At 45.7% G+C, this 19,131-nt stretch overlaps 1 protein-coding gene across 1 annotated transcript in view; it reads right to left on the bottom strand.

Annotated features, from left to right (window-relative positions):
- Positions 1-19,131, bottom strand: part of LOC121880294 (rho GTPase-activating protein 17-like) — a 236,943-nt gene that overhangs the window by 34,067 nt on the left and 183,745 nt on the right. Inside the window, exon 5 of the mRNA XM_042387450.1 lies at positions 4,720-4,944. Within this exon, the coding sequence (XP_042243384.1) occupies positions 4,720-4,944 (225 nt within the window). The remainder of the gene's footprint in view (positions 1-4,719; positions 4,945-19,131) is intronic.

Genomic DNA, 19,131 nt, shown 5'->3' with positions numbered 1-19,131 from the left:
TTCGAGTTAGCACGACTGTATACCGAGGCAAACAAGCGCCAGCGCCGGAGAGATGCTGTCACCGGCCCTCCAGCCCCTACAGTATACGTAGACCACCCACACGTGCAACATCCGAGGACAAACCCTGCCGGTCCCGTATCGGTCTCTTTAGTCACCTCAAACCTCACCAATGAAGGTGACATCCTTAAAAAGGCATATAATTTTACCATTGTTGAATAATCGTCATACTCGATTCCGAGTAGTGTCGGTCGACCAAGTGAGTATATATAACTAATATTACATCAGTGCGACCATAGAAATAGTGGTTACGTCTGCCAAGGATATATAAACAATTGTTAGGTATGACAATTCTTGCTCCCAGTGTATCATTCTGATGTGTGAATTGTCGCCCACAGGGGTTGCATACACACCCACGCGCGCACGTATGTCCCTACTACCCGGACACAGCAGTCCAGCCTGTCACCTTTCTGCCCTTTACTCATAAGAACTAGTTTCTTCTTCTGTTTGGGGTCAAAGCAGATGTCGGAGGCGGACGTAACTTTCGCCTAAGGTGCGGAACACTATTTCGGGTAGCAGACATTGCTGCGTCTGTGCTAGCCAGTACCAAAATTGAGCTAGCTGTGAATGTGCGAGAAACAACCGAACATGTGTGGTTTGCAGAAAGGAAAACAATTGTCGAAACCTATATGGCAGGGAGCCGACACAGGAGGCCACAGTGGATATCGCCGGGACCCAACCGCCCTATGTTATTCTAAATGACAGTAGTAAGTCTACTCAACCTGAAAATGTAGTATTAATAAACGCTGCTCCAATAGTAGCAGATATCCACGAGGTGATTGAGAGATAGCTACCACAGTGAAATGGCATGTCTATGGAAATGCATAAATATGGGTTAAAGAAACTTACTCAGAAAGTGTCAGGTGATCGCCAGCTAACCTTTTTGAACCACCCAAGTGTGCGGCCACCAAAGAAATGATTCGGGAGATGATTCGACTCATAACTGAGTCCACTCAGGACTGCTTCCTTGCCCATTTGGCTCTTCAAATACTGGCAATAATACCACATCTATTCTGTCAGAGGACACACACAAAGACTCTGCACAAAGAAAATGCGGCAGCAATGAAGAGAAGATTGACAATGTGGCAGAGGCCCTTGATGATCTCCTATGTGAAGCAAGAACACTGCAGGAGAGACTAAAATTTATAGGAGACGGAAAGCAAAACACCGATGACGTTGCAAGAAAGTTTGGAAACAAAATGCGTGAGGGAAAAGTGTCTTTGGTGGTAAGATCTCTCACAGAGAAATCCTCCGGTGGGGTTCTGCCAATAAACAGAGAGACATTAAACCTATTGAAAGAAAAACATCCCCCTGCAAGTGAAGACGAAGGCATCAGGTTCCAGGGTGACTATATCCCACCAAACGCTGTCCTGTTCGAGAAAATAACAGGAGGGATTGTGTCGAAAAAGGCACTGACGACTCAGGGAGGTGCCGGCCCTTCAGGTCTGGATGCAAACGGTTGGAGAGTCATTCCTCAGCACTAACAAGTTTGGCCCCGCAGCAAGTGATCTCTGCACTGCTATTGCCGTCATTGCAAGAAAGGCGGGACCGGTGGTAGAAGCGGTACCGTTCTTGCCTCGCTAGCGAGATATCACGGGTTTGATTCCCGGGCCGGTGGAAGTTGTTTGCACTTACTTCCTAGCCCCCATTAGTCCCTGTTCACCTAGCAGTAAAGTAGGTACCTGTTGTAAGTCGAAAGTTGCGAATTCGTATTCAGGGAGTTGTTGGAGCTTCCAATAACTTGATGACATAAGCCACTGACTCTTCAGGCTTCTACGCCCTTGACTCCTCAGGCTTCTACGCCCTTAACACGTGAGACATACAGGCAAGCATGAACTTAGCATGCTTCCCTGTTGGGAGCTGTAAACGCTTCTGCGCTTCACCTTACACAAGGATGTAGGGGGGTGCAAAAAAAAAAATGCAAGAAAGCTGGCATCCTCGTGCTGCCAACACCTCCATGCTCTGACGGCCTGCCGCCTCATTCCTCTGGATAAGATTCCAGGATGTAGGCCTAGAGGGGTGGCGGAAGTGCTGAGGCGGATCATCAGAAAATGCATAATGGAGGTAGTAAAGGATGATGTCAGGGCAGCATCAGGGAACCTGCAAGTATGTGCTGGCCACCAGGCTGGAGGGGAAGCTGCCATTCACGCCATGAGAACGATATTTGAGCAGCGCGAGTGTGAGGCCGTTCTCCTGGTGGACGCTTCCAAAGCATTCAACATACTTAACCGCAAGGTCGCACTGCACAACATCAAGATCAAGCGTCCAAGCTTTGCAATGTATGTTGAAAACTCCTATAGGAATCCATCAGACCTCTATATAGTAAACAACAAGACTCTAAGAGGTGATACCATCATACAGTCAAATGAGGGAACAACGCAGGGGGACCATGTTACAATGACAATGTACGCAATAGGCCTATCCGTGCTCAAACACACAATAAAATTTGAAACAACTGAGGTCAAGCAAGTGGCGTATGCTGATGACCTTACAGGAGCAGGAAAAGGGGAGGACATCAAAAAATGGTGGGACCTGGTAACATCATGTGGTCCACAAGTAGGGTACCACCCAAACGCCAGCAAGTCCTTCCTCAGTGTGAAGCCAGAACATTATGAACGGGCAATGGAGGTGTTCGGTGGAAGTAAGGTCGAAATAACAAAGGATGGCCAAAGACACCTAGGTGCAGTAATCGGCACGACGGACTTCAAGACTGAGTAAGTAACGGGAAAGGTGAATGTGTGGGTTAGGGAAATCCAACCCTTGTCTGAGATTGCTAACGCAGAGCCACATGCGGCTTTTGTGGCATTCACCCATGGAGTCGATTATCGCTGGAACTACCTGATGCACACTATCCCTGATATCGAACCCCTCCCCCACCCTCTGGAAGCAGCTATCAGTGTCAATTTCATTCCCAAATTAGTGAAACACATAACCCCAGCAGAAAGATCACTCCTTGCACTACCACCGAGACTGGGAGGAATGGGATTGACCAATCCAGAGGAGATTGCTGCTACCGAACATCAAAACTCAGTTAAGCTCACAGCAGCCCTCAATGACCACATAATAGCTCAGAACGCAACAGAGGAGGTGGATACCAGTGAAGTAAACAAGATTCGAAGGTCCATTACGACAGAACGACAGCACAGCCAAAGTAATAAGTTGCAGCAACTGTTGCTGTAAGTACCAGAGAATTTGAAAACAAAAGTAGCTATAGAGCAGGAGGTGGGCACCTCGAACTGGTCAACTACGTTACCGATAAGGGCAAATGGTTTAGTCTCAATAAACAAGAATTTACAGATGCCAATGCTCTAAGGTACGGTAGGCCAATAGAAGGTTTGCCCTCCCAATGCGTGTGTGGCTCTTCCTATGACGTCGATCACGCCATGGTGTGCAAGAAAGGGGGTTCATATGCATGAGGCATGACGAAATAAGGGATCTCACAGCAAATATGTTGAAGGAAATCTGCCGTGATGTCAGGGTAGAACCGACCCTCCTGCCATTGGACGGTGAGATTCTCCATCATAGGACTTCAAACACATCCAACGAAGCCAGTGTTGACGTCAGTGCTCGAGGATTCTGGATACAGGGACACCGAGCATTCTTCGAAATCAGATTTTTTGATCCCATGGCCGCATGTCACCATAATTTAGCTCTCGATGCTGCACACAGGAGGAACGAGAACGACAAGATAAGGGAATACGGGGAGAGAATTCAGAACGTTGATCAAGGCAGCTTCACTCCTCTCGTGTTCACAAACTCTGGTGGGATGGGACCAAGTGCAAGATGCTTCTACGCCATACTCGCGGAGGTGGTATCCGAACAGAAGCAGCAGCCCAGAAGTTATGTTACAGCCTGGATGAGATGTCATCTGTCCTTCTCTCTCCTTTGGTCGGCTTTGCTGTGCCTCAGGGGAACGAGAGCATCGGCCCCAAAGCCGACAACAGTTGCAGATATTGACTATGAGGCTACAGTCACTGAATGCTACATAGATCTGTAGCTCAACTAACTCAACACAGCTATGATAGCTACTTATGTATTAGGCTATTTAATAATAAGGTAATAAAATGGTGGCGAAGGAATGGCTATTGGGGGAGGCTAGAGGCCATTTAAAAAAAAAGTGTTAGGAGCATTAATGGTGGTAGTGTTAGGAGCAGTGGTGGTGGTAGTGTTAGGAGCAGTGATGGTGGTAGTGTTAGGAGCAGTGGTGGTGGTAGTGTTAGGAACAGTGATGGTGGTAGTGTCAGGAACAGTGATGGTGGTAGTGTTAGGAACAGTGATGGTGGTAGTGTTAGGAACAGTCGTGTTGGTGGTGTTAGGAACAGTGGTGGTAATAGAGTTAGGACCAGTGGTCATGATGGTGGTTATAGTGGGTGGACTTGGTAGTGTTAGGACCAGTTGTGTGATGGTGGTGATAGTGGGTGGACTTGGTAGTGTTAGGACCAGTTGTGTGATGGTGGTTATAGTGGGTGGACTTGGTAGTGTTAGGACCAGTTGTGTGATGGTGGTGATAGTGGGTGGACTTGGTAGTGTTAGGACCATTTGTGTGATGGTGGTGATAGTGGGTGGACTTGGTAGTGTTAGGACCAGTGGTCATGATGGTGGTGATAGTGGGTGGACTTGGTAGTGTTAAGGATTGATAGTAATAAGAGATTTTTTACTGACGTGGTTGGTAGAGGTGGAGACGTGGGGAGGAGGCCTTGTTCCAGCTGTTAGCTTCAGCAGCTGGGATCATGCTGCGGTCCAAGTCATCCTTTTGGGTATCATCTTGCTGGGTGTCTTCCTGCTGGTCCTGCTCTTCCTGCTGTTGTTGCTCTATCTGCTGCCGATGTTGTTGTTGTTGTAGCTCCAGGGGCTCTCCTGTGCCTTCTTTTCCGCTTACATTCTCTTCTGCCGGATGAATTCCATTGAGCAATTATTCCAAAAGCTTTTTTTATTATTGTAAGTATTCAACATTGTCATTAAACCAGTTGCTGTGCAACTGGTTTAATGATAATGTTGAATACTGGCTAACCATTACCTCGGAATACGAGGAATACTGTTGGGTAGACAGAAACAAATGGCGAAAAGAAACTTGCCCATTGATTCACCCTGCCCGGGGATCGAACCCGAGTCCGCTCGCTGACCATTTTATGCTGACCATTACACCACAAGCCACTTCTATTTCTTAAAACAAGGGGGTGACTGTATTCTGCTGTTGATGGATCAATGAATCTATCAAAAGTATGTTCTCATATCTGAAGCTTGGCGACCACTATCCTCCACTATAAACTTTTATAAGATGTTTTTACCAATCCTCCAAGCATGTCTCTTTGGGGACCCAGTTTTCTATTTCGTTCATCCATACCTGTCTGTGCCTTCCTCTGGCCCTCCTACCCTTAACTTTGCCCATTAATTTTTCTGCTATTATCCCCTCATCACTAATTATATGACCAAAGTTTCTTACTTTCCTTAGTACATAAATTTTAATTATTTGTTTTGAAGTGTTTGCCAATCTTAGTATTTCTTTGTTTGTTTTCATGTTAGTGTGAATTAGCATTAATATTCTCCTGTAGCCCCACATTTCAAAAGCCTCTTATCGGCATCTGGTGACCGCATGAAAGTGGTACACGCTTCTGACCATACAAATGTTCTCATCATACAGTCCGTTTTAGCAGAGCCTTTTTTCTCAAATTGATGTTAATGTCCCTTCTTGTTAGGTCTTTTAGATTAGAAATATTGGTTTTTGCTTGTTAGATTTTTGTGCTGAATTATTTTACACCAATACAATCACAGCTAATGTTACTTCGTAAATAAAAAAAAAACAGTTTCTCAGGATTCCTGTTTCCTACCATTTTATCGTTTATTTCTAATCAGGAAACAACTGTTACTGTACTTTCGTCTTTACAGCGTTAATTCCTAACCCATATTTTTTTGCTTTTCTACTGAGTACTGACCTATTTACCAGTTTTTGTAACGCCTCTTCACCATCTATTCTATTATTTTAGCATAGATAGCGTTGTTATTTAGAACTTCTGTCATTAGGAATTCTGATTATACAGTATATTATACAATGTTGGAGATAGAACACATCCTTGTCTTACTCCTTGTCTAACTTGAACCAATTAGCGAATCCATCATTTACTAACACTGCAGCCTCCTGTTGTCAGTGGAAAATTTTAGATTTCCAATGTATCCTTCGTTGTTGACTATTTTTTTCCAAGACTTCTATAAATTCATTGTCGTTTACTCCATCAAAGGTTTTTCAAAATCAACAATTCAGATTTAAAAATTTGGGGGGACCTCTAAAGCCCCTTCACTCAAAATTCTCAAACCAAATAAAGCTTCTCTAGTTCCTTTGCTTTTATAAATCTATTTTGATTTTCAGATAAGTTACTGTCTATTCTAAATTCTATTCCACTTCAAATTATGTTTAAAAAGCTTTGCAGGCATGAATTATTAGGCTAACTGTCCTGAACTGGGTGCACTCAAGGCTCCTGGCTTTATAGGTAAGAGCACAAATATTTTTTATATCATTGGGAAAGTGTCTTTTGAATTATAGTATACAGTATATAGTTAAATCTTTCATCAATCATTGATCCACTCTTGCCCGTTGGTTTTATAAATTCTGCTGAAAGCTGATTAACCCCATAAGCTTTATCATTTTTCGTTTTGCTCACAGCTGCCTCAACTTCTGTTTCCAGAATTGGTAGTTCGATCTTTATTTCCCCTTTTTGTTTCATACCTCCTCACTATCCTTATCATTGTATAACTTTCTAGACATTCTGATCATCTCTCTTTTACTTCTTCTTGAAATAGGATCCTATTGTCTTTGGTATTAATAGTCCCACTCAATTTAATTCTCTTCTCTGGTTCATTTTTCTAACCTCTTTATACATTTCTCTACAGTTCTTTCTCCTGTCATTGTTTTCTATCTCCCTTCATATCTTAATTAGAGAATTTTCTTTAGCCTGTCTACAGTCGATTATTTATTTATTTTTTAAGTTTTTGGTAAGCCTCACTTCCTCTTTATCATCTTTCTTCGTCTATCCATTCACCTTTAAATTTCAATTGATATCCACTCACTTTCAGCCTCGTTCCTCCGATGTAATATGTTATATAAGTTTCTCTACTTCTTTAGTATTGTTTCGTTGAAATAATTCCACTTTTGTTCTATTTCTTGTTCATCAAAACCTTCTTTAAGCAATAATTAAAATGTATTGAGTTTCAATTTTTCAATCTATCCCTGCCCTTGTTTCGAGCTTTTCCTAACTCTAATTTGAATCTGACCATTGTTTTTCTTTTTAAATTTCGAAGTTAAACTCATTACTGGGACAGTCTGATCCACAGTCTCCCCTTGGATCTTGGTTCGGATTACTTAACTTCTGAATGTTTTCTGAATTAAAATGTAATCTATTTGATTCCTGACACCTTTATTTACGTTGTCCTGGGGTGAGTTCCATGTATAAAGATGCCTCGGGTGATGTGTGAACCATGTATTGATAATTTTGGTCTTACTTCTGGTGCCCCTTTACCCCTTCCACCTTTGCGTTAAAATCGCCTATTGCAATCAGACAATTATTTAACTTTACAGTATCACTTAATCCTTCAATCTTCATACAACTTTTAAAAAATTTCGCCCTCACTCTCATTTGTTGGTGCATAAACCAAGGATATTCGTTTAACCTTAAACGTAACTAACAAAACCGTATCTGATACTGGCCGTTAGCCCATTACACTATTGGTCAACATATAAAGTAAAATTCTTCATAAATAATGCTACTTTAAACTGTCCATAGCTTCACTTAATCCCAGAATGTCCCACTGCAACCTTTTCCCTTTTCCAACAAAAATTTACAAACTTCCTATCCTCATATAAAGTTCTCACATTCAAAGTTCATACTGTAGCTGTGTTTAAGGTCCAAGTTTTTTTTTTTGCTCGGACAGTACTACCCGCAAGCACGGGAGGCAATGACACTGAACCCTTAGTCCAAAAATCGATTATTGCATATGTCCATGACTGCTCAAGGACAAGAGATTAAATTAATGAGAGACTGGTTATTAGGGGCGTGGAAAAAGCTGGGAATGGGCTATCGGGGAAGAGCTCGCTCGTACCTCACTCTGATAGACGACCAGCTCGTCACCATGCTCGTCAATCACTGATGAATAAAACACTCTATAATGGACAGCGCCTCAGGGGTCAACTGTTGACTGATATTTCTATTTTTGTTTCACATCCTTAACGCCAATGGAGTGAGCCATATCTTCAACAGAGACTAAGGCACCGCAACAGAAGAAAGAGTTCCAAATGACGCGTTGCTAAGAATTGAGGGTAATTTTTGTAGGTTATGTGTTCCTGGTATGATAAACATATGCTAGGATATTCTCTCTCTTTTGCGCACCTTAACACTCTCTGACACTACCTCTCTCTCACACGCTACCACACACACAAACACACACTACTACTATGACTACTTCTACTACTACTTTTTTTTTATTGGCCTCCATCCTCCCCCTATAGCCACACCTTCGCCGCCATTTTATTACCTTAAAATTAAATATCCTAATACATAAGTACCTATCCTAGCTGTGTTGAGTTAGTTGAGCCACAGATCTATGCGGCATTCAGTGACTGTTGTCTCATAGTCAATATCTGCAACTGTTGTCGGCTTTGGGGCCGATGCTCTCGTTCCCCTGAGGCAGAGCAAAGCCGACCTAAGGAGAGAGAAGGACATAAATTCTGGGCTGCTCCTTCTGTTCAGATAGCACCACCGCGAGTCTGGCGTAGAAGCATCTTGCACTTGGTCCCATCCCACCAGAGGTTGTGAACACTAGAGGAGTGAAGATGCCTTGATCAACGTTCTGGATTCTCTCCCCGTATGCCCTTATCTTCTCGTTCTCGTTCCTCCTGTGTGCAGCATCGAGAGCTAAGTTGCGATGACGTGCGTCCAGAATCCTCGAGCAATGAAGTCAACACGGGCGTCGTTGGATGTGTTTGAAGTCCAATGTTGGAAATTCTCACCGTCCACTGGAAGGAGGGTCGGTTCTACCCTGATATCACGGCAAATTTCCTTCAACATATTTGCTCTGAGATCCCTTACTTCGTCATGCCTCAGGCATATGAAGCCCCCTTTCTTGCACACCATAGCGTGATCGACGTCATAGGAAGAGCCACACAAGCATTGGGAGGGCAAACCTTCTACTGGCCTACCATACCTTAGAGCATTGTCACCTGTAAATTCTTGTTTATTGAGACTGAAACCATTTGCCCTTATCGGTAACGTAGTTAACCAGTTCGAGGCGCCCACCTCCTGCGCTATAGCTACTTTTTTTCAAATTCTCTGGTACTTGCAGCAACAGTTGCTGCAACTAATCACTTTGGCCGTGCTGTCGTTCTGTCGTAATGGACCTTCGAATCTTGTTTACATCACAGGTATCCACCTCCCCTGTTGCGTTTTGAGCTATTATGTGGTCCGCGAGGGCTGCCGTGAGCTTAACTGAGTTTTGATGTTCGGTGGCAGTGATCTCCTCTGGATTGGTCAATCCCATTCCTCCCAGCCTCGTTGGTAGTGCAAGGAGTGATCTTTCTGCTGGGGTTAAGTGAGGGTGTTTCACTAATTTGGGAATGAAATTGACGCTGATAGCTTCTTCCAGAGGGTTGACGAGGGATCAGATATCAGGGATAGTGCGCATCAGGTAGTTCCAGCGATCCTTGACTCCATGGGTGAATGCCGCGTGTGGCTCTGTGTTAGCAATCTGAGACAGAGCTTGGATTTCCCTAACCCATTCATTCACCTTTCCCGTTACATACACGGTCTTGAAGTCCGTCATGCCAATTACTGCGCCTAGGTGTCTTTGGCCATCCTTTGTTATTTTGACCTCACTTCCACCTAATTCCTCCATTGCCCGTTCATACTGTTCTGGCTTCACAATGAGGAAGGTCTTGCTGGCGTTTGGGTGGTACCCTATTTGTGGGCCTCGTGATGTTTTTAAGTCCCACCACTTTTTGATGTTCTCCACCTTTCCTGCTCCTGTAAGGTCATCAGCGTACGCCACTTGATTGACCCCGGTTGTTTCACATTTTATTGTGTGTTGGAGCACGGATAGGCCTATTGCGTACATTGCCATTGCAACAAGGTGTCCCTGCATTGTTCCCTCTGTTGACTGTATGATGGTATCCCCTCTTAGAGCCTGGTTATTAACTATATACAGGTCTGATGGATTCCTATAGGAGTTTTCAACATAAATTGCAAGGCTTGGACACTTGATCTTGATGTTGTGCAGTGCGGCCTTGCGGTTAAGTATGCTGAATGCGTTGAGAGCGTCCACCAGGAGAACGGCCTCACAATCGCGCTGCTCAAATATCGTTCTCATGGCGTGAATGGCAGCTACCCCTCCAGCCTGGTGGCCAGCACAAACTTGCAGGTTCCCTGCTGCTGCCCTGATATCATCCTTTACCACCTCCATTATGCATTTTCCGATGATCCGCCTCAGCACTTCCACCACCCCTATAGGCCTACATCCTAGGGGAATGAGGCGGCAGGCCGTCAGAGCATGGAGGTGTTGGCAGCACGAGGATGCCAGCTTTCTTGCATGGACGGCAACGGCAGTGCAGAGATCACTTGCTACGGGGCCAAACTTGTTAGTGCTGAGGATGACTCTCCAACCGTTTGCATCCAGACCTGAAGGGCCGGCACCTCCCTGAGTCTTCAGTGCCTTTTTCCACACCATCCCTCCTGTTATTTTCTCGAACAGGACAGCATTTCGTGGGATACAGTCACCCTGGAACCTGATGCCTTCGTCTTCACTTGTAGGGTGTTGTTTTTCTTTCAGTTGTTTTAATGTCTCTGTTTATTGGCAGAATCCCACCGAAAGATTCCTCTGTGAGAGATGTTACCGCCAAAGAATTTTTTCCCACACACATTTTGTTTCCAAACTTTCTTGCAACGTCATCGGTGTTTTGCTTTCCGTCTCCTATAAATTTTAGTCTCTCCTGCAGTGTTCTTGCTTCACGTAGGAGATCATCAAGGGCCCCATTCTGCCACATTGTCAATCTTCTCTTCATTGCTGCCGCATTTTCTTTGGTGCTTAGTCTTTGTGTGTGTGTCCTCTGACAGAGTAGATGTGGTATTAATGTCAGTATTTGAAGAGCTAAAGGGGCAAGGAATCAGTCCTGAGTGTACTCAGTTATGAGGCGAATTATCTCCCGAATCATTTCTTTGGTGGCCGCACACTTGGGTGGTTCAAACAGGTTAGCTGGCGACCACCTGACAATTTCTAAGTAAGTTTCTTTAACCTATCTGCCCGCATTTTTTATCGACATGCCATTCCACTGTGGTGGCTGCCTCTCATTCACCTCTTGGACATCTGCTACTATTGGAGCAGCGTTTATTAGTACTATATTTTCAGGTTGGGTAGACTCACTGCTATCATTTTGGATATCATCGGGCCGTTGGGTCCCGGCGATATCCACTGTGGCCTCCTGTGTCGGCTCCCTGCCCTGTGGGTTCCCACAATTGTTTCCCTTTCTGCAAACCACACATGGTCGGTAGTTTCTCGCATAATCACAGCTAGTGCAATTTTGGTACTGGCTAGCACAGACGCAACAATGTCTGTTACCCGGCATAGTGTTCCGCACCTTGGGCGACAGTCATGTCCGCCTCCGACATCTGCTTTGGTCCCATACAGAAGAAGAAACTAGTTCTTATGAGTAAAGGGCAGAGAGGTGACAGGCTGGACTGCTGTGTCAAGGTAGTAGGGGCATAAGTGCTCGCGTGGGTGTGTAGGTCACCCCCCTGTGGGCGACAATCCACACATCATAATGATACACTAGGAGCAAGAATTGTCACACCTAACACTTGTTTATATATCCTTGGCAGAAATAACCACTATTTCTATGATCGCACTGATGTAATATTAGTTATATATACTCATTTGTTCGGCTGACACTACATGAAGTGACCGTTACTTTGGGGGGGGGGGGCACAGCAAGCGTATAGCACTTGGCCCCATAAGGGCGAGAGTCTCGATGCCACCCCTGCCAAAGTAGGCCGATCGACACTGGCACTGATACCTGGTACCTGCAGTAGCCGTCCAGCCAAATACTCACAAACTCGCTTGGTGATCGCCGGTGAACACACAGAATATTTGCGATTAATGCCGTAGGGGTTGAGAAGAACCTTCGGTGACAATGCTTAGGGTGAGATCCGATATTCACCGACACACTGTGAAATTCCTGCTCCCACACTCCGAATATGTCCCCTCCACTAACACTTTAGATCAGGGAGGACACTCCACTACACCCACGCTACGCTGGCCCACAGCTAATCGAGTATGACGATCATCCGGTTATGATAAAGTGATATGAGTTATTAAGGATGTCACCTTCGCTGGTAAGTTCTGTAGTGACTAGAGAAGCCGATACGGGACCGGCAGAGTCGTTCACAGATGTTGCACATGTGGAGAGCTACATCTAGTGCGGGAGAGGCAGCGGCAGCGTCTTTCCGGCGTTGGCACTTGTCTGCCTCGGTTTGCAGTCGGTCTAGCTCGAAAGTATTGACACCTTCTGATATGGCGCTCCTCCATGCGTTACGGTGTGGAGTAATCGTCTCCCAGGTGAGGTGGTCGATTTGGCACTTTTCAGGTTTGCCTTAAGACTATCCTTATACCTTTTCAGTTGCCCGCCAGCGTTATGTTTACTATTCGTTAAGTGACTGTAAAGTAGCTGCTTTGGCAGTCTACTGTCGTCCATGCGGATAACATGGCCTGTCCAACGTAGTTGTTCATGGATAGTGGTAGCCGCGATGCTCCTAAATTTGGTATCAGCATGTGTTCTCTTGTCTTCCTAGCAAACTCGGATGATGGAACGTAGAATACGTGCCTTGAGGTGTCTCCTGTATGTGACCAATGTCTTGCTGCCATATAGCGGGATGGGAAGGACCACTGCTCGATATATGTGCAACTTTGTAGATAATTTCAGCTCCCTACAGCTAAAGACACAGGTATGGAATCTGCCAAAGGCTCGAGATGCACATCTGATCCGATGTAGAATCTCTTCATCGATGTTCGCGGTGGTGAACAGGTGGGAGCCGACATATTGAAAGTGGGTAACAAAAGAGAAGGTTGTACCGTTAAACTGGATGAATGGTGAAGGTGTGGCTGAACCAGTGGCAGGCTGAAAGGGAATCTGAGTTTCTAGTACAATAATCTCAAGGCCAAAATGTGCATAAGCATCTGCATAGGTGTTCAGGATCTCTTGTAGGTCGCGTTCAGTGTGATCGATAAGGGTGAGGTCGTCTGCACACTGAAGTTCAGTAATGGTAGCTGTGAACACCTTTGATCCTGCCTGGAGTCGTTTTATGTTGAAAAGAACCCCCTTCATCCGGTATTGAATGTCCACCCCGACGGCTAAATTGGCACTGGGAAGAGTAAGGAAGGAAGCCAAGAAAATGAAAAAGAGAATTGGTGCCAGTACACATAAGAACCTAAGAACATAAGAAAATAAGGAGTCTGCAATAGGCCGGTTGGCCTGTGCATGGCAGCTCCTGTCGAGAGTTACTACCACTCTCTATCATCCATGAATCTATCTAGCCTCCTTTTGAAACTTTCCAGAGTTCCCGCACTTACTACAAAGTTGCTAAGCTTGTTCCACTCGTCCACCACCCTATTTGTGAACCAGTTTCTTCCTATCTCCCTCCTAAACCTAAACTTATCCAACTTGAATCCGTTGCTCCGAGTCCTATCCTGCTCGGATATTATAAGAACTTTATCTATATCCCCTTTATTGATTCCTTTCACCCACTTAAACACTTCTATCATATCTCCCCGCACTCTTCGTCTTTCTAGGGAATGCAAGTTAAGTTTCTTTAACCTATCCTGATATGGAAGGTTTCTAAGTCCCTGAATCATTTTTGTCATTCTTCGCTGCACCGACTCTAGTGAATTTATATCCATTCTATAATAGGGGCACCAGAACTGAACCGCATAATCGAGGTGCGGCCTAACTAGTGCAAGATATAGTTCCTTATTTTACCCCCGTTTGAATGGGGAAGATCTCAGACTGGGTGGCATTGTGTAGAAAACTGCCGTTCATACCATCGTGGAGTTGCCTCACAATGGCAATGAATTTTGGTGGGCAACGATAACGGCTGTGTCCGCCGGAGGGCTTCTCTGCTGGCCGAGTCGAAGGCATTGGTTAGGTCGATGAAAGCCCTGTGAAGGTCACGACGCTGTTCTCTGCACTTTACCTGTATCTGACGGGCAACAAAGCTCATGTCAATGGTGCCATGTGATGGTCTAAAGCCACTTTGAGATTCCGGGAGGAAGTTTTCTTCCTCAGGAAGAAGTCTGTTTAGGAGGACTCGGGCGATAATCTTGCAAGTTATGGACAGCAGCGAGATCCCGCGGTAGTTGCCACAGTCTGACCGGCCTCCCTTTTTCTTATATACATTGACGATGGAGGCGTCTTTAAGAGCTTGGGGGATTTCTTCCTTTTCCCATATATTCTCCAGGAGAAAGAGGAGACACTGATAAGTAGAGGTCCATCTGCTTTATACACATTGGATGAGATTCCATCAGGCCCTGAGGCTTTGTTATTTTACATTTGTTTGATGGCAAAAGCTACCTCATCCAGGGAGGGAGGATGGCGAAGGTGGGTCAGCTCTGAATGCTGAGGGTCCTGCTGGGCACACACACACACACACACACACACACACACACACACACACACACACACACACACACACACACACACACGCTCTTCAGAACCGTCAAGGATCTCCATTAACCTGTAGATCCATAGCAGCATTATATAACCCATTAACCACCCAAAACATCGACCCCAGTACCACCAGTAACCCTATTAATATTAGTAAACTCAGTAACCATACTAACCCCAGTAACCTTATTAATCCTATTAACCAGAGTAACCAGAGTAACCCAAGTAACCTTATAAACCCTAGTACCCTTAGTAACCACAGTAACAAAATTCACCATATTAACCACAGTAACCTTAGTATCCCTCGTAACCATAGTAACCCCATTGTCCTTAGTAACTTTAGTAATACAGTGCCCTTAGTAACCCCAGTGCCAAGAATAATCCTAGTGCCCTTAACAGCCCCACTAACCTTAGTAACCTCAGTTCCCTTAGTAACCCCACGAACCTTAGTAACCCCAGTGCCCCTAGTAACCCCAGTGCCGTTAATAACCACAGTTCCCTTATTAAACCCAGTGCCCTTAATAGCCCAGTGCCCTCAGTAACCCCAGTGACCCTAGTAACCCCAGTGCCCCTAGTAACCCCACTAACCTTAGTAACCCCAGCGCCCTTAGTAATCTCAGTGCCCTCAGTAACCCCACTAACCTTAGTAACCCCAGCGCCCTTAGTAATCTCAGTGCCCTTAGTAACCCCAGTGCCCTTAGCAACCCCACTAACCTTAGTAACCCCAGTGCCCTTAGTAATCCCAATGCCCTTAGCAACCCCAGTGCCCTTAGCAACCCCACTAACCTTAGTAACCTCAGTTCCCTTAGTAACCCCAGTGCATTTGGTAACCACAGTGTCCATAGCAACACCACTAAATTTAGTAACCCCAGTGCCCTTAGTAATCCCAGTGCCCTTAGTAACCCCAGTGCCCTTAGTAACCCCAGTGCCCTTAGTAACCCCAGTGCCCTTAGTAACCCCAGTGCCCTTAGTAACCCCAGTGCCCTTGCCCTTAGTAACCCCCCCATAGTAACCTTAGTAACCCAGTGCAATGTGCCATTAGTAACCCCAGTGCCATTAGTAACCCCAGTGCCCTTAGTAACCCTACCTTAACCTTTAGTAACCCCAGTGCCCTTAGTAACCCCACTAACCTTAGTAACCCCAGTGCCCTTAGTAACCCCAGTGCCCTTAGTAACCCCAGTGCCCTTAGTAACCCCAGTGCCCTTAGTAACCCCAGTGCCCTTAGTAACCACAGTGCCCTTAGTAACCACAGTGCCATTAGTAACCCCACTAACCTTAGTAACCCCAGTACCCTTCGTAACCCCAGTACCCTTAGTAACCACAGTACCCTTAGTAACCACAGTGCCATTAGTAACCCCACTAGCCTTAGTAACCCCAGTGCCCTTAATAACTCCAGTGCCCTTAGTAACCCCAGTGACCTTAGTAACCCTAGTGCCCTTAGTAACCACAGTGCCCTTAGTAACCCTAGTGCCCTTAGTAACCCTAGTGCCCTTAGTAACCCCAGTGCCCTTAGTAACCCTAGTGCCCTTAGTAACCCCAGTGCCCTTAGTAACCACAGTGCCCTTAGTAACCACAGTGCCATTAGTATCCCCACTAACCTTAGTAGCCCCAGTGCCCTTAATAACCCCAGCGCCCTTAGTAACCCCACTAACCTTAGTAACCCCAGTGCCCTTAGTAACCCTAGTGCCCTTAGTAACCCCAGTGCCCTTAGTAACCCTAGTGCCCTTAGTAACCCTAGTGCCCTTAGTAACCCCTGTATGTATATTATGTATGGTGTATGTATACCATGTATGTACCCCATTTATATACATTACCTTTCTAGTCAGTAGCGTGTGGCAATGCCCCTGTTACATGTCACCACACGCATAGATAATGTGCCTGGTGACATCTGGAAGCTGCTAATGTACCACTTACCACATGTCGCCTGAGAGGTCAGAGAGAGGTCAGTTGACCCATATATGAGTATAGGGACTACCAGCGCTTGTAAGTGCACTCCTGTATACTTCCGTTCGTTAAATAGAACCTACAAAGCTGTACAGGTGTTTGTGTTCGCTCCTGTACTTAGAACTGAATACCCGAACATCTACATGGCTCAGTGAGCCCCTACAACACCAGTGCCCTTAGTAACCCTATAAACCTTAGTATCCCCAGTGCCATTAGTAACCCCAGTGCCCTTAGTAACCACAGTACCCTTAGTAACCACAGTGCCATTAGTAACCCCACTAACCTTAGTAACCCCAGTGCCCTTAATAACCCCAGTTCCCTTAGTAACCCCAGTACCCTTAGTAACCCCAGTGCATTTGGTAACCACAGTGCCCTTAGCAACACCACTAACTTTAGTAACCCCAGTGCCCTTAGTAACCACAGTGCCCTTAGCAACCCCACTAACCTGAGTAACTACAGTGCCCTTAGTAACCCCAGTGCCCTTAGTAACCCCAGTGCATTTGGTAACCGCAGTGCCCTTAGCAACACCACTAACTTTAGTAACCCTAGTGCCCTTAGTAACCACAGTGCATTTGGTAACCACAGTGCCCTTAGCAACACCACTAACTTTAGTAACCCCAGTGCCCTTAGTAACCACAGTGCCCTTAGCAACCCCACTAACCTTAGTAACTCCAGTGCCCTTAGTAATACCAGTGTCCTTAGTAACCCCAGTGACCTTAATAGCCCCAGTGCCCTTAGTAACCCTATTAACCTTAGTATCCCCAGTGCCATTAATAACCCCACTAACCTTAGCAACCCCAGTGCCCTTATTAATCCCAGTGCCTTTAGTAATTCCAGTGACCTTAATAGCCCCAGTGCCCTTAGTAACCCTATTAACCTTAGTATCCCCAGTGCCCTTACAACCCCCACTAACCTTCGCAACCCCAGTGCCCTTAGTAATCCCAGTGCCCTTAGTAACCCCAGTGACCTTAGTAGCCCAACTGCCCTTAGTAACCCTATTAACCTTAGTATCCCCAGTGCCCTTACAACCCCCACGAACCTTCGCAACTCCAGTGCCCTTAGTAATCCCAGTGCCCTTAGTAATCCCAGTGCCCTTAGTAATCCCGGTGCCGCCAATGGCTTAGTGTGTGTAGCCCCACTGCCCTTAAGTAATCCCAATTGCCCTCCAGCAACCCCAGTGCCCTTAAGCCTTCAATTGCCATAAGTAACCCTATTAACCTTAGTAACCCCAGTGCCATTAGTAACCCCACTAACCTTAGTAACCCCAGTGCCATTAGTAACCCCAATGCCCTTAGTAACCCCAGTGACCTTAGTAACCCCAGTGCCCTTAGTAATCCCTGTGCCATTAGTAACCCCAGTGACCTTAGTTACCCCAGTGCCCTTAGTAGCCACAGTGCCCTTATTAACCACAGTGCCCTTAGCAACCCCACTAACCTTAGTTTACCCCAGTGCCCTTACAACCCCCAATAACCTTAGCAACCCCAGTGCCCTTAGTAATCCCAGTGCCCTTAGTAACCCCAGTGACCTTAATAGCCCCAGGGCCCTACGTAACCTAATTAACCTTAGTATCCCCAGTGCCCTTACAAACCCCACTAACCTTAGTAACCCCAGTGCCATTAGTAACCCTATTAAACTTATTATCCCCAGTGCCCTTAGTAACCCCAGTGACCTTAGCAGCCCCAGTGCCCTTAGTAACCCCACTAACCTTAGTAACCCCAGTGCCCTTAGTAACCCTAGTGACATTAATAACCCTATTAACCTTAGTAACCCCAGTGCCATTAGTAACCCCAGTGCCATTAGTAACCCCAGTTCCATTAGTAACCCTATTAACCTTAGCAACCCCAGTGCCCTTAGTAACCCCACTAACCTTAGTAACCCCAGTGCCCTTAGTAACCCCAGTGCGTTAGTAACCCAATGACTTTAATAACCTAACCTTAGCCAACCCCAGTGCCATTAGTAACTTCAGTGCCATTAATAGCCCTATTAACTTAGTATCCCAGTGCCCTTAGTAACCCCAGTGCCATTAGTAACCCCCAGTTCCATTAGTAACCCTATTAACATAACAGCAGTGCATAGTAACCCCCAGTGACCTTAGCAGCCCAGTGCATAGTAGCCCCAGTGCCATTAGTAACCTAATAACATAGTATCCCCAGTGCCATTAGTAACCCTATTAAACTTAGTATCCCCAGTGCATAGTAACCCCAGTGCCATTAGTAACCCCAGTGCCATTAGTAACCCTATTAACCTTAGTAACCCTATTAACCTTAGTAACCCTATTAACCTTAGTAACCCCAATGTCCTTAGTAACCCCAGTGCCATTAGTAACCCTATTAACCTTAGTAACCCTATTAACCTTAGTAACCCCAATGCCCTTAGTAACCCCAGTGCCATTAGTAACCCTATTAACCTTAGTAACCCTATTAACCTTAGTAACCCTA

This window comes from Homarus americanus, unplaced genomic scaffold, assembly GCF_018991925.1.
Source record: "Homarus americanus isolate GMGI-L3 unplaced genomic scaffold, GMGI_Hamer_2.0 scaffold20930, whole genome shotgun sequence".
In the NCBI taxonomy this organism is placed as follows: domain Eukaryota; kingdom Metazoa; phylum Arthropoda; class Malacostraca; order Decapoda; family Nephropidae; genus Homarus; species Homarus americanus.
This window is presented reverse-complemented; position numbering and strand designations above follow the sequence as displayed.